The 12,619-nt window shown below is 39.5% G+C and overlaps 1 protein-coding gene across 1 annotated transcript; it reads right to left on the bottom strand.

The window, feature by feature from the left end:
- Window positions 1-668: 668 nt before the first annotated feature.
- ankrd6a (ankyrin repeat domain 6a) lies at window positions 669-11,956 on the bottom strand. The gene is made up of 15 exons (XM_042388639.1): window positions 11,602-11,956; window positions 11,220-11,485; window positions 10,999-11,097; window positions 10,072-10,170; window positions 9,835-9,933; window positions 8,937-9,035; window positions 8,025-8,102; window positions 7,657-7,761; window positions 7,261-7,431; window positions 6,494-6,652; window positions 6,051-6,203; window positions 5,523-5,636; window positions 4,651-4,951; window positions 2,557-2,915; window positions 669-1,647 (listed from the first exon to the last, which is right to left on the bottom strand). The coding sequence occupies exons 2-15, from the start codon at window positions 11,475-11,477 to the stop codon at window positions 1,462-1,464; spliced, it is 2,280 nt and encodes a 759-aa protein (XP_042244573.1). The 5' UTR covers window positions 11,478-11,485; window positions 11,602-11,956; the 3' UTR covers window positions 669-1,461.
- Window positions 11,957-12,619: the final 663 nt, after the last annotated feature.

The raw sequence follows: 12,619 nt of genomic DNA, 5'->3' as shown, positions 1-12,619 counted from the left end.
GACCAAGGTGTTTTGGTTAGAGACAATGGCTAAGATGGTGGCGCCTACTCAGCACAGGTCTCTATTCGCTAGGTGGCGCTGGCCAGAGGTCGGCTGCTTTATAAGCATGGGACCAAGACTCATGTAAGGCCTCACAATGCCACATAGACCTAAAACCCAGTGCGTATGTTCCTGGGACAGAGAGGTTTTCTGCAGAGCTAACGAATGCCACCCTGACCCTGTCACATTGATCAAGTCCCTTGTCATGAACAGAGGCACAGGCCAGCTGGTGGATGCCCATGGTCTGGTTGAACACACCTATGTACAGGAAGGAGTGTTGGGATGGAGGGGAATCACTAACAGCATAAATTCTGAGAGGTTTGATGGATTGCACAGATCTGTAAAGGAAACATATCCCACATTCCCATCCTCTCACCCACGGCAGCATGGACAAACCCACACCACAGAATTACTGCTGCTGCCCCCCAGTGAGGGACGGTCCATTTTATTCCCTAAAATGCAAGGGACCCCCAATGGCCTGGCTGTCTCGTGCCAGAACATGATTAGAACCCTATATAATTCAGATGCATATGAAGACAAGTGGCTGCCTTCAAAGCTGCAACCAAAGTATCACACAAAAACAAACAAATTACCCCACCAAAAAACTGGATTATGTTTGCAATGTTGTTTCATTTATTTCAGTTGTATGCCAAAATGTTCATTTCATTTTGTTTCATTTGATTTTGTTGTTCAAGATGTGTTACAAGTCAAACAGGAGGTCACTGTATAATATATTAGTGTAAAACATGAGTAATTGGTGATTAACAATGATTTTGTTTGTTCTATTAATCAGAATCTTTGTTTTTGTCTTTTTTGGAGTGATTTTTTATAACAACAGTAGATTTGTTAAGCAGGAATGTTCTTTTTCAAGAATGTTCCACATTCACAAACTAGATGTCATCAAAAAAAACAGTTTCAGTGTCTACATTTGTTGACAAGGTGCATGGTTTCACACTTTTTAGCACGTTGCACACTTGCAACTCATTATGTCATGATTATCCCAGCATCATGAAAATGACATGACTTTCTACCACGTGACTGTGAGTGTTGATTTTCCTTCAGTCCTACACGAACGTTTTACAATATGTAGTCTGCATATAGTCCAGGGGCTGTGCGGAGCCATTTCTGCATCTTACCCAAACTGACATTCTGACATTCACACAGTGATTATTCAGACATGAGACCAACATGTTAGATTGACATCACATTTACATAAAGAAGAGTATGTCTGAAAGGGGCTTAACATGAGCAATACTCAAGTTTATTAAAGATGTATTAATTGTATATAGGGTATGGATTATTCCATGTACTTTTTTCATTTTGCTGCCTAAAGCAATTTAAGCAATTTAAGTTTTTAAATGCACAGTCTAAGAGAAAAGGTTTATCCAGGCTAAGTCCAGGATTGATCACTGTCAGGGCATGTCAGCTTTCTACATTTTCATTGGTCTTCAGCCTCTGAAGCTCCTCCTCCAGTGTGCTGATTCGCTGCAGCAGCTCCTTCCTGTCCTGCTGCGCTCTGAGCTCTGTCTGCTGCTCCACCTCCAGGACCTTCCTGTCATACCAGCGCTCCAACTGAACCGACACCGTCTCAAAGAAACGCTGAGTCACCTGACAAGAAGGCAACGACACACTCAAAGTGGTTTGAAGTTTTAAGATCAGTGGCTGTGGTTGTTATCAGTCTCATGTCCGTGCATTAAAGGCACCCTGAGGAGTTTCTGACCACTAGTAGCACTATGGAACTGTTTTTTATGAATGGGTCCCTGTTTTGTTTCTCTCATGCACACGGATGCATATATACACACGGTCCTGCCAATTGTTTCACACTATCCACTGATCTACAGGTGGCGATTATGTACGATTATGAAAAAAAAAAAACAGCAATGTGCCAACAAAGGAAGAGAAGAAGAAGACTGCAAGCTAGTTAAAGTAAACAAGGCAGGATTTGAAATACTTAAAAAGTATCTTTGCAAATCTTTTTTGAATAAAAAATGAATCACACAACTTCAATGATACACAATGTGTTTTGGTCAGTAACACTCATGTAAACATGACTTTTATTTAAGGAAACTCCACAGGGCCCCTTATGTACAGGACTAGAGCTCAGAGACAAGTAGCCAAGTTTAGCATAAAGAGTGGAAGCTCAGAAAAACACATACCAACACCTCTAAAGCTCACTAATTAATGCATTGTAACTCATTAGTCTGTACACAAACAAAAATGTAAAAACAGTTTGTGGTTTTATGTGCAGGAACTATTTCTTACCAAACAACAGCCGAGCACAGTAACTTCCAAAAATCTGGGTGAATGGATAAACTGTTGTTAACCAATAAATAATTCTAGCAGATTACACAAATGAGATACAGAGTGTTAATTAGTGAGCTTTAAAGATGTTGGTACTGTAGATGTATTTTCGAAGTGTTGGACAGAGCCAGCAGTATCCTTTAAGGCTTAAGGAAAAGCATCTTTTGGAGCATGTCTGCTTGACTGACATATTCCAAGTCTTTTTGAAATCCTCACCTCCATAGCATGCAGATTGTTCCTCTCCTGGCTGAATGTGGGCTCAGCAGGACGGTCGATGAAGAACTCCAGTGTTCTGGTGCAGTCAGCATGTATCCCTGCTCTGATCAGCTCTCCAAAGTGTTTCCTGTTTTGTCTATCACAGCCTGGTCCCTGATGTTGGATCCTTGAGGGTCCCTGGTCACTGATGCTGGACTGGCTGCTGCTTCTTGAGAAGTTCTCCCCACACAGTGGCACCACTGCTGCTGTGGAATTGTCCTGCACTCCCAGGGGCTGCCAGCAGGGGTCAGTAGAGCCCAGCAGGAGCCCTGAGGTTTGGCTGGCAGGCAAAGGGAACAGGGCTGTGTTCTCATAGTCATCTGACAAGAGAGGTGTGGGGAGAAAAATAAGTTATCACTTTGACACAGAGGATCTGTTTGTTTTGTTACATGTAGGTAAAGAGCCTTTTAGCATCTCCTAGTGGCTACTTTGAAGATTGCTGTCAGCTGATTGTACTTTTCTATTTGTTATTTGTGATCACATGGGTAGGGCATAGTTTGACACTAGCCATTTTTGATTTTGATTTGATCTGTGTTGAACCTTGGAGAAGCTTTGTTTGTAAGTTTATGTTGTATGTTTTATCTTTATGGATAAGGATTGATGCATATTTTGTTGTTTTATTTCATATTTGGGGAGATTTATAGATAATTACCTAAATCCCTTTTTTGGCAACATGTAGTGCAAACATTGGTCTAATTTTGCAGTATTAAGCAAGTGTTTACATTTCTACACTCTTTTTAGTTACATTAAGAACATTTTCTTGTGTATTTTTTTTCAGTTTCAGAGTTTCTGGAAAAGCATTGCAAGAAAGCAAGTTGACGAAGATATACAAGTATTTTACTGCCACGTCTGAGTCATCATTTAAACCTTTCAGTACCTACTACACCTGTTTAGCTATCTGTCACTTCGTGTAGAGCCATGCACGCAGGGGACAGAATACTGTTCAATAAAGTTTTTTTATATTTCCACAGCAAATAACCACAATATACAAATGACAAGCATTTAGTTGGTTAGATACAAGACTTTCATACGTTGTTTTCAACAAGGGAGAAATCCTGCCAGAATTCCTGACTTTAAGCATCACGCCCATTGATCATCCACCCCAACCCCCTACCTGTGTATGTACCGCCAAGTTCCCACTGTGTACACGGCACACAGAAGTCTATATCTATCTCTCTGTTCATTACCTGTCATCTCTCCACGGAGTGCTATCTAATGTTTTTATTAATGCAAGTGGGAGCATTTGATTTGAACAGAACAACTTAATCGCCACACAAGCACATCAGTATTGGCCGAATCTTCAAAACCCAGGTTTATGTTAAATACCAATATTTTTTATACCAAAAGCCAATGTTATTAAAATTCTCACTTTATGTAATATCTGTTCATTGCAGCTACAGTACGGTTAAGGTTAGGACTCTAGTCCTCTAGACTAGAGTTTACTTGAGGTAAATTATAGTCTCCTGTATGAGAATTCAGCACACTACACACCCATCTATAATCCAGCTAGTACTTCAACCTCCACACCTTCACTTTCCACTTTACTACATAGGACATACTACATCCAGCACCAGACATACATTGTCAGAATTGTCCAATATGGGAATAATTCCTAGGATACTGGGGATTGTATTTTCATAACCAAAGAGCATCACTACTCAGTTTAGCTATGGAATAAAAAAGTTCTTATCAAAATAACATGACAAACAGACTATTATTGTTCTAAGGTTTTTCCAATTTATACATTACTTCTCCACTGCACTGGTCTGTTGGCTCTCATTGGTAGCTTTACTCCTCTCTGCTGTGAAAAAATGTCTTCATGTTTCAGTTATAGGCCACTGTAAACTGTGCCACCGACCAGCTGATGCTTTTTCAGTTGATATAGAGCAATTAATATATTACTGAATACACCTTTAAAATGGTCCCTATTGATTGCATTGTAGAAGTTTTCCTTGTTTACAAAGATGGAGACTTAGAATATTGCACAGTTAAAGCAAACTATTAGTGATCCGTACAGATGCCCCTACTGTTAGAGCTTGGACATACAGTGCCTACCTGGTGACCTGTCCACCTTCATTTCAAAGTATGTCCTGCTCCTCATCTGTTCCTGCTCTGTTCCTCCCAGACTGTGGGTAGATCTGGATGGTACGATGTTGACGTAGGTAGCCAGTGAGGTGCTGCTGTCTCCCGATATCACAGACAGCAGGGGGAGTGACTCCAGGTCAGCGTCTGCCACAGACTGCTCCACAGAGGGTGAGGAGAGCAATTTGTAGTACTGGGCTTTGGCTGGGATGTGGACATCCATGTCCTTCAGCTGGGACATGCACCACTTCTTCATTTCATGACTCACTACTGCCTGCTTGAGAAATAAAGTAGCTGTACGATCAAATGTTCAGCATACTCATTAGCTCTTATCAACTGGTATTTTCATCTCTCTTCGTGTTGTATCAGAAAGATTGTCAAACACAAAACTCTAAATTAAACCTCCATTTCTGACTCTTCTCTTCTATATTTTCATAAGAACTTCATTGTTGAAATTGTGAGATTAAACTCGAATGACTCAATCTGCATTGTACTAAAAGATCAGCATCACTACAGGCTGCTAGCCACAATCCTGTATCTTCATATTTAAATCTCAATCTCTAGATTTAATCTCAGAATTATGATTTTCATTCCAGAATTGAGATTTTTCTCTTTTTTTTGCATTCAAGGGTAAACTCACATGTTTTATTCATCTCACTGTGTGACAGCTGAAACTAGAAGCAGCAAGTTGTTTCAATGTCACAATGACCTGGTTTGTCATAATCAGAGTATGAATGTATCAGCTTTTTCCTGGTCTGTTATGATAATAACACATAAACATATAATATGAGCTTCCTATGTGTTCCCTGCATGGAAAGAAATCCTGTAGGTTGTAACTGTGATACCTGTGTCATCAGGGCTTCCTCTCTGCTCCGGGCAACCTCCTGCTTGATCCTGTAAATCATGTTCTTCCTCTCAGCTACTGCTCTTTCCTGATTCAGCATGTCCAACACTTTAATCTGTCCAAACCAAAGTGTAGGAAAATCTGACTGAATCAAGCAATTATGTAACAATTTCAGAACTCTATTGCATTGAAATTGTCAAATTTAAAGACAAACTGAAATTAAAATTCAAATATGTTAAGAAATCTACAGATATCCTATGTGTTTTTCCTTAGTGTTTGACTTGTCAAAATTGTTTACTGTATATCTAAAAATGGTTTGATCCTCTTTTTGAAAAAATAAGCATAACAGTATCCTAGTCATGTCACATCAAAAAATTCAAAATTCAAATTCAGTTTCACTTTAGACACACAAAATATAGGCGAGCAGCAGATAAACTCAAAACATAGATATTGGTATCAAACTCCCAAATGAACTAAAGTAATGTTCAGCAATGAGCTATACATGTAATCTCAGACAGTGGAAGCAGACCTGGTGTTTGTTCCTGCGGTCCACTTTGCCCAGTCTGCTGTCAACCTGCTCCTGGACATTCAGGATGTGCAGCCTCATCTCCTCCTGTGTGGCTCTCAGTTGGCCCTCCAGCTTCTTGAGCAGAGGTTTACAGTGGCACCCATTGGCCGGTGCCTAAAGAGAAATGGCTACTTGTAAACAAGCCAAAAAACTGCACACTCGATTGGAAGGTTTCCATCAGGTCTTATATAGCATATGTCCTCAAATAGCTCAACATGTTAAGTTTTAGCACCAGGATGTTCTCAAACTTTGTGCCAAGCTCTACAGTTTTGATGAGTTTTGTCATCGTCGAGTATTTTGTCCTTCCAGTGCTCTGGGACCTTCTGATTTATAAATTAAGCTCTGAGCATTACCACTGCTTTAAAATGAAGAAATGTTTGAAGATTTAAAAAAAAAAATCTTACCTGTCTAATGTTGCCATCCTTGTCACGGTACAGTGTGTAAAGCTGATAGGCATGCCCATTCTGGGGAGTATAATCTTCATCATCATCATCATGGCAATGCAGATTCTTCTTAATGTGGAAGTCATTTTTGCCTTTTCTCAGATCCTCTTGATTTAAAGGCTGCAAAGAAGACAAAGTAGTGATAGTAAATTTTCGCAAAAAGTGGTTCTATCTCATACAGACTCTGCCCTCTACTGGACTCTATGGGTAATACCCTCCTCCAATCACACACATGCAATCGGCCACTGAAATTTGCATGTACGTAACTGGCCAATCAGGACGTGCCTACCGATTTCATGTGTCCTAAAGAGTATAAAAAGCAGTGCCTCGCTGCAGTTCCCATCCTCTTCTCTTCAGCGGACGGGTGCGTAAGAGCAGTATTTCACATATAATTGTGAAGTTTACTGCATCAAATATATTCTGTTTTAAAGAATTGTTGAATGTGTCAATTAAGATAATTAAGAGCTAACAGGTTGTGTAAATTGGCTAGCTTCACAATGTCAGCTACCATATTTTACATGCTTGATATGGCTTATTGTTTGTTTAGATCAAATCTGAATTCTCAGCAGCATGCAATATTATTAATTAATAGTTAATAATATTATTATTGTCATGGAGATATAGATATGTACGTCTGTGAGGAAATATTACATAGAGTACAGTTAAGGTTTCAATTGGAGCAGAAGAAATGTAGTAAAGAGTGACAGGTCTCTGTTATGTTGACTCACCTGCTCTTTGACTCTCCTCCTCCTACGGTGGCTGTGGGGGCTGCTGATGGCAGCTGGGGTCTTGTGGTAATGCTGCTGCTGCTGCTGCTGGTTGGCGGGACCCACCTGGATGGCTGTTCTGCTTTCCATTTGTTCACTGCTGGGTGTTTCCTCCACCACAGAACTGCTGTCCTGCTCATGAGCCACAGCCAGGAGGACCAGAATGAAATTAAAATCCAGTGCAAAACAAAAAACTGCAAACAATGAAATAACAACAGCAAATGCTTCAATCACTCTGAAATTTTGAGGATTTAACTTAATATGACTGTAACATTTCTTTCAGCAGCTCTTGATACCCATCCTCTTATCTCCTACAGTACATGCTATACAGAATGATTGTTTCTGGTATCTTCTTACTCTGTTTTGTAGTATTTCTACTCTGGTGACAGACTGGGTCCTGCGCTCAGCTGTCAGTCTTTCTCTTCGTTTCCTTATTGTTCTTCCGCGCATGAAGCGATGCACCTGAAGAAAATAACAAACTCTACTATACTTACATCACTACATTTGATTTTGTATTGCTAACAGTAATCCTACAAAGATACACAAGATGTTTGCTGATGTTGTTAAAAACTGTGATTATGATAGTTATAAAGAGAAAAAAAGATCAAATGCATACAAATCACATTCTTGACACTGTGCTTCCTAATGTTTGAATGGAAGTATCTATCTACTGATAGAATTTAATCTAATAAAATCGAGGCCAAACTTATGATACAGACACCAACCTGAGGAGCTCTGGCCAGGAGAAGTGCCACATCTTTATGGTTGTTGTCTCTGGCCTTGTCAAGCGCTGTTTTACCTGCCTGGAACAAAACAGGAATGTGATTTTTACGCTGTATTCCACTGTCATGATGAGAGCACTTCCAACAGAGTTCAGTTAATTCATCATGAAGGGTGCTATTCGAAGGAACCTTTCAAATTAAAAAACGAAAAAACCCCTGATGATGTCATCATTTCATGGGTCTGATGAAAGACGCTGTTGAGTTGAATTATGGGAAATGTAGTGTAGGATCCAGAGGTTTAGGAGTTGGATCCATACTACTAATGTCCAGACATTTCAGCCTCTGCAGCACAGACTTTGACCATTCTTTTTTTAATCTCTTAATCTCATGTGAGTCCTCCATCTTTATATAAAACTAAATCATTGGACTGTCGGTTTAATCGGAATAAAACACTGTGCACTGTTTCCTGCTGGTTAACAACACTGTAACAGGTCAAAATGCCAGACTTTGCCAGTCCCTGAGGTGTGTCATGATGACATTTTGAAGGATCTATTATGCAATGCGTCTTGTGTCTGCACAGTAGTATGCAGTAGTAGTAGTATTTTTTGCTTGCATAAACAGACAGCCAAAAATGATAATTACAATTGGTAAAATCAGACTGTGCTTAAATATGTTTTTTACATAACTATAGTAGTTGCTAGATTGTGGACCTACAGAGCATGAATGCTTAGGTAAAGGTTTGTCAAAAAACAAAACAAAAAAACAAAATTTTAATCAATGTGACTGACAGAGTTGTAAGCACTCATACATCACAATGTAGCTTTCTAACTACTGTATATCAAAATATCAAATTATCTCAATATAAAAATGCTTTATATTTAGTGGTATTAAATGTGGGTTGTTGATGTATCTTACATTGTTTCTGATTTTTCCATCAGTCCCAGCCTCCAGTAAGAGCTGAACTGTCTTCTTATGGTTCAGAGTAGCAGCCACATGCAGAGCTGTGTCGCCTCCCTACAGTCAAACACAACATGATGTTTCTTTCAGAACCTTATATGTGGTTGTATTGAACTTAACTGAAACTCAAGCACTAACATGAATTGGTAGCACTTTACTTTAAAAGATAGGTTCACAATTGTTCAAGTCTTTCTTAAAACAATAATCATGTACCCAATTGAACACTGAAACAGGTTTTGCTCACTGTAATCATTCCTTCTGTTCATACTGACCATCAGAATGTCCCCTTGAAACACATTTACAATGTAAGTGATGGGCGCCGAAATCTATAGTCCTCCTTCTGTGCAAACATGTATTTAAAAGTTTATCTGACAGTGTTTCCCTGTTCAGCTGCAGTGGAAGGACTTTAACAAAAAGGGTCCCAAAATGACTAACTTTGAAAGATATTAACTTGATTTGACTCATTTGGACGCTAAAGCTTCATATTAGCTTCAAATAAACTTTTAAATACATTTTTGCACAGAAGGAGGACTGTGGATTTTGTCCTCCATCACTTCCATTGTAAGTGCATTATGAAGGAATCTTCTAATGGTCAGTATGAACAGGAGGGATGATTACAGCAAGAAAAACATGTTTACATGTTCATGTGAGCTCCTGACTGTTGTTTTCAGACAGACTTGAAAGATCGTGAGCCCTTCCTTTAAGTCCCCCTACTTAGCATATATAAGCAATATTTAAACAGAAACAGTTTATGACACACTATAATGAAGATATAAACAGATATACATGTTTATTAATGTACTAGTCAACAACTAGAACCCAGTATAACAGTTGTAATAATCCTGACATCCTGTACCTGGTTTCTCTCTGTCACAGAAGACAGTGAACTCAGCAGGATTTTCACCAGGGTCAGGTTGTTGTAGCGAGCAGCCACGTGCAAACAGGTGTCACCCACCTGGAACCAAATCACAGTCCTCGTTTCATCAAGGTGTACCACCATGCCTAGTGACGTGTCACATTATGAAACGATTCCTGACTGTTCAACAGTGACATAGTGTGGAGACTTTTTATTAATTAATCTTGGAGGACTCACGTTGTTCTTGGTGTCTGGTGTGGATCCTCCCAGTAGCAGAAGTCGAGCAGTCTGAGCGTGTGCATTCTGACAGGCCAGGTGAAGTGCTGTGTTCCCCGTCTGCATCAACACAATACTGTTACTATACTGTAGTGCACAAGTCATAAAACCAGCTAATCCAAGACCACCTTAAGTCTCAGAAAACCTATTTGCAATATGAATACAATAACTTAATGTTTTGGAATATTCTGTGCATTTTCATAAAAAATATCTCTGACTTTTATCACAGCAGTAATAACTAATGTCAGTGTAACTTCTATTTCCAATTGTGACAGACGTGTCATGTTTCAACATAAATCATGACAGTCTTGGAGAAATTAATACTGTATGGTCCAAATGTAATTTTAGGAACGCTAGATGGTAACGATTTTGTGTGTAAATCTTATAATATCAGAGTCCCTGAAGTTCCCAAGAACAAGACGCATGACTTAGAGTCTGGAAATATATTTAATATATTTTCAACCCATGCATATTTACGTACATGTATATAAACTTGACATTTGGCAGGTTTGTTGGTCTAGGAGGAGCAGGTTTCAGGGTATGAAACACATCCTGTCTCCAGATACAGAGTTGTGAGACTGATATTCATCTGAACATCTCACTAAATGAAATAAAGAGAATACATATTCCCTAAAATGTGCAACTATTCCTTACATATTTCTACAGAGAAGCTTTTTCATTTCAATGTTCACAACATCCAGTTTTCCATTAGCTGCTCTCATTTCAGATTTTATCATCCTTCATTGGTTATTGTGTCTGGTTTGCCTTTTGTCGTCATAATTTCTGTTGTGTTAATCACCGTTTTAATGTATTTTTGAAAAGTGCTACACAAGAAAATATTACTACAATGCAACTATATAAATGCAAAGTCCATCTCAGTAATCATACCTTGTTCCTGATGTGTACATCAGCTCCAGCCTTGACCAGCAGTTTGACACACTGAGAGAAACCGTGCCAGGACACCTCATGCAGCGCAGTATTGCCATCCTCAAAGTAACACAGGACGAAGCATTATCATCATGAACTATCTGTGAATTACTGTTATGTTAACTATGTTATGTAAACTACATATACAGGAATAGATTTTCCTTTGCATGTCCACCACTCACTCTGTCCTGCAGGTCCACAGCACAGCCTCCTTGGATGAGAGCAGCTATGGCATCACTGTTTCCCACCATGGCAGCTCGGTGCAGAGCCGTGCGGTGGCCTGAGCCCAAGCAGGATGATGGAGGGACGAGAACCAGTGCCTGTTCACTCATCACTGCTGACACACACACATTCACTGCTGACACACACGCATTCACTACTGACACACGCACATTCATGCATGCAGGCCTGTGTACCTGTACATGTTCATGCATGTACATAAACACGACTGCACAAGAGATAAAAAGATTAAGAAACAAATGCATACATGAGACACGTTCTAGCTATTATTACCTACATTTTTAACTTCAGCAATGACAGTAATAATGTCCCATTCCTACTCACCTTCAGTGGAATGACTTCAATCCCACAATGCTCGGGCATGATGGATCTTGCACTTTCTGTTGTACCAAAAATAAAATATTAAACTCAACTGAAGTAATATCCAGAACAGATGTGGTGCTTCAAAAAGACTGTCAGCTTTTGTTGTGATACACACAAAAGTCTACCCACAGTACACAAGTGTAATCTTGTGTGCTGCTGGATTTGTGCATGTGTTCATTGTGCAGTTACATGAGCATGTGTGTTGCAGAATTAAAGACAGCCAACAGTATTTAATCCACAGGCTGGATCCCTCTGTCAGGTCTCTACTGGAGTGTGTCAGTATATATGAAGATACTTGTCAGTAGTAAATAATGCGCATGCGTCCGCATGCGTTAGAAACGCACGTGCACGTGAACGTACACGGTGTGCTGTATGCACGTGCATACTCGTGGGCACGCCCCCTAGTGCCGTGATTGGTTAGTGATGTTATGACTCATATGACGTTGCTGGATACGCCCCCCTAGCACCGTGATTGGATGATGACTCGGATGACGTGGCTGAGCATGTCTGAGGTAAGTAACACCTTGTTTTAACACCTTGTTGAGCGTGTTTAACCAGGAGATAGTATATATATATAAACAACAGATGCTGGTTAAACAGCTGATGCCTTATGGTATTGATGCTACATAATCATATCGATTTTGTTGTGATTTTGGTCTGATTGTTGCTATTTCAAGCTGTTTTTATCCCATCTGTTTTTGTTGCGTTTTTCTATTGTTTTTGTAGGGCTGTTTTGAGCCTATTTCGATCCGTTTTTAGCCCATTGTTTTAGATTTTTATTTTTTTTATTATATCTTTCTGTTTTGTTGCTTTTTTTTTTTTTTAATCCAACGCGTTTTACCCCTTCGTTTTGTAATATTTACAATGGATTTTCAATCCGGTAAATGGTAAATGGACTGTACTTGTATAGCGCCTTTCTAGTCTTCCAACCACTCAAAGCTCTTTTACACTACGAATCACATTCACCCATTCACACACT

The sequence above is a fragment of the Thunnus maccoyii genome, chromosome 16 (assembly GCF_910596095.1).
Source record: "Thunnus maccoyii chromosome 16, fThuMac1.1, whole genome shotgun sequence".
NCBI lineage: Eukaryota > Metazoa > Chordata > Actinopteri > Scombriformes > Scombridae > Thunnus > Thunnus maccoyii.
This window is presented reverse-complemented; position numbering and strand designations above follow the sequence as displayed.

Bases quoted from the DNA above. Each gene is read 5' to 3' on its own strand.
- ankrd6a (XM_042388639.1), bottom strand. From the start codon at position 11,477: ATGTACATGCATGAACATGTACAGGTACACAGGCCTGCATGCATGAAT. The intron at 8,103-8,936 runs GTAAGATACATC...GTTTTGTTCCAG, and splicing joins ATGGAAAAATCAGAAACAAT to GCAGGTAAAACAGCGCTTGA. The intron at 7,762-8,024 runs GTTGGTGTCTGT...TATTTTCTTCAG, and splicing joins TCCTGGCCAGAGCTCCTCAG to GTGCATCGCTTCATGCGCGG.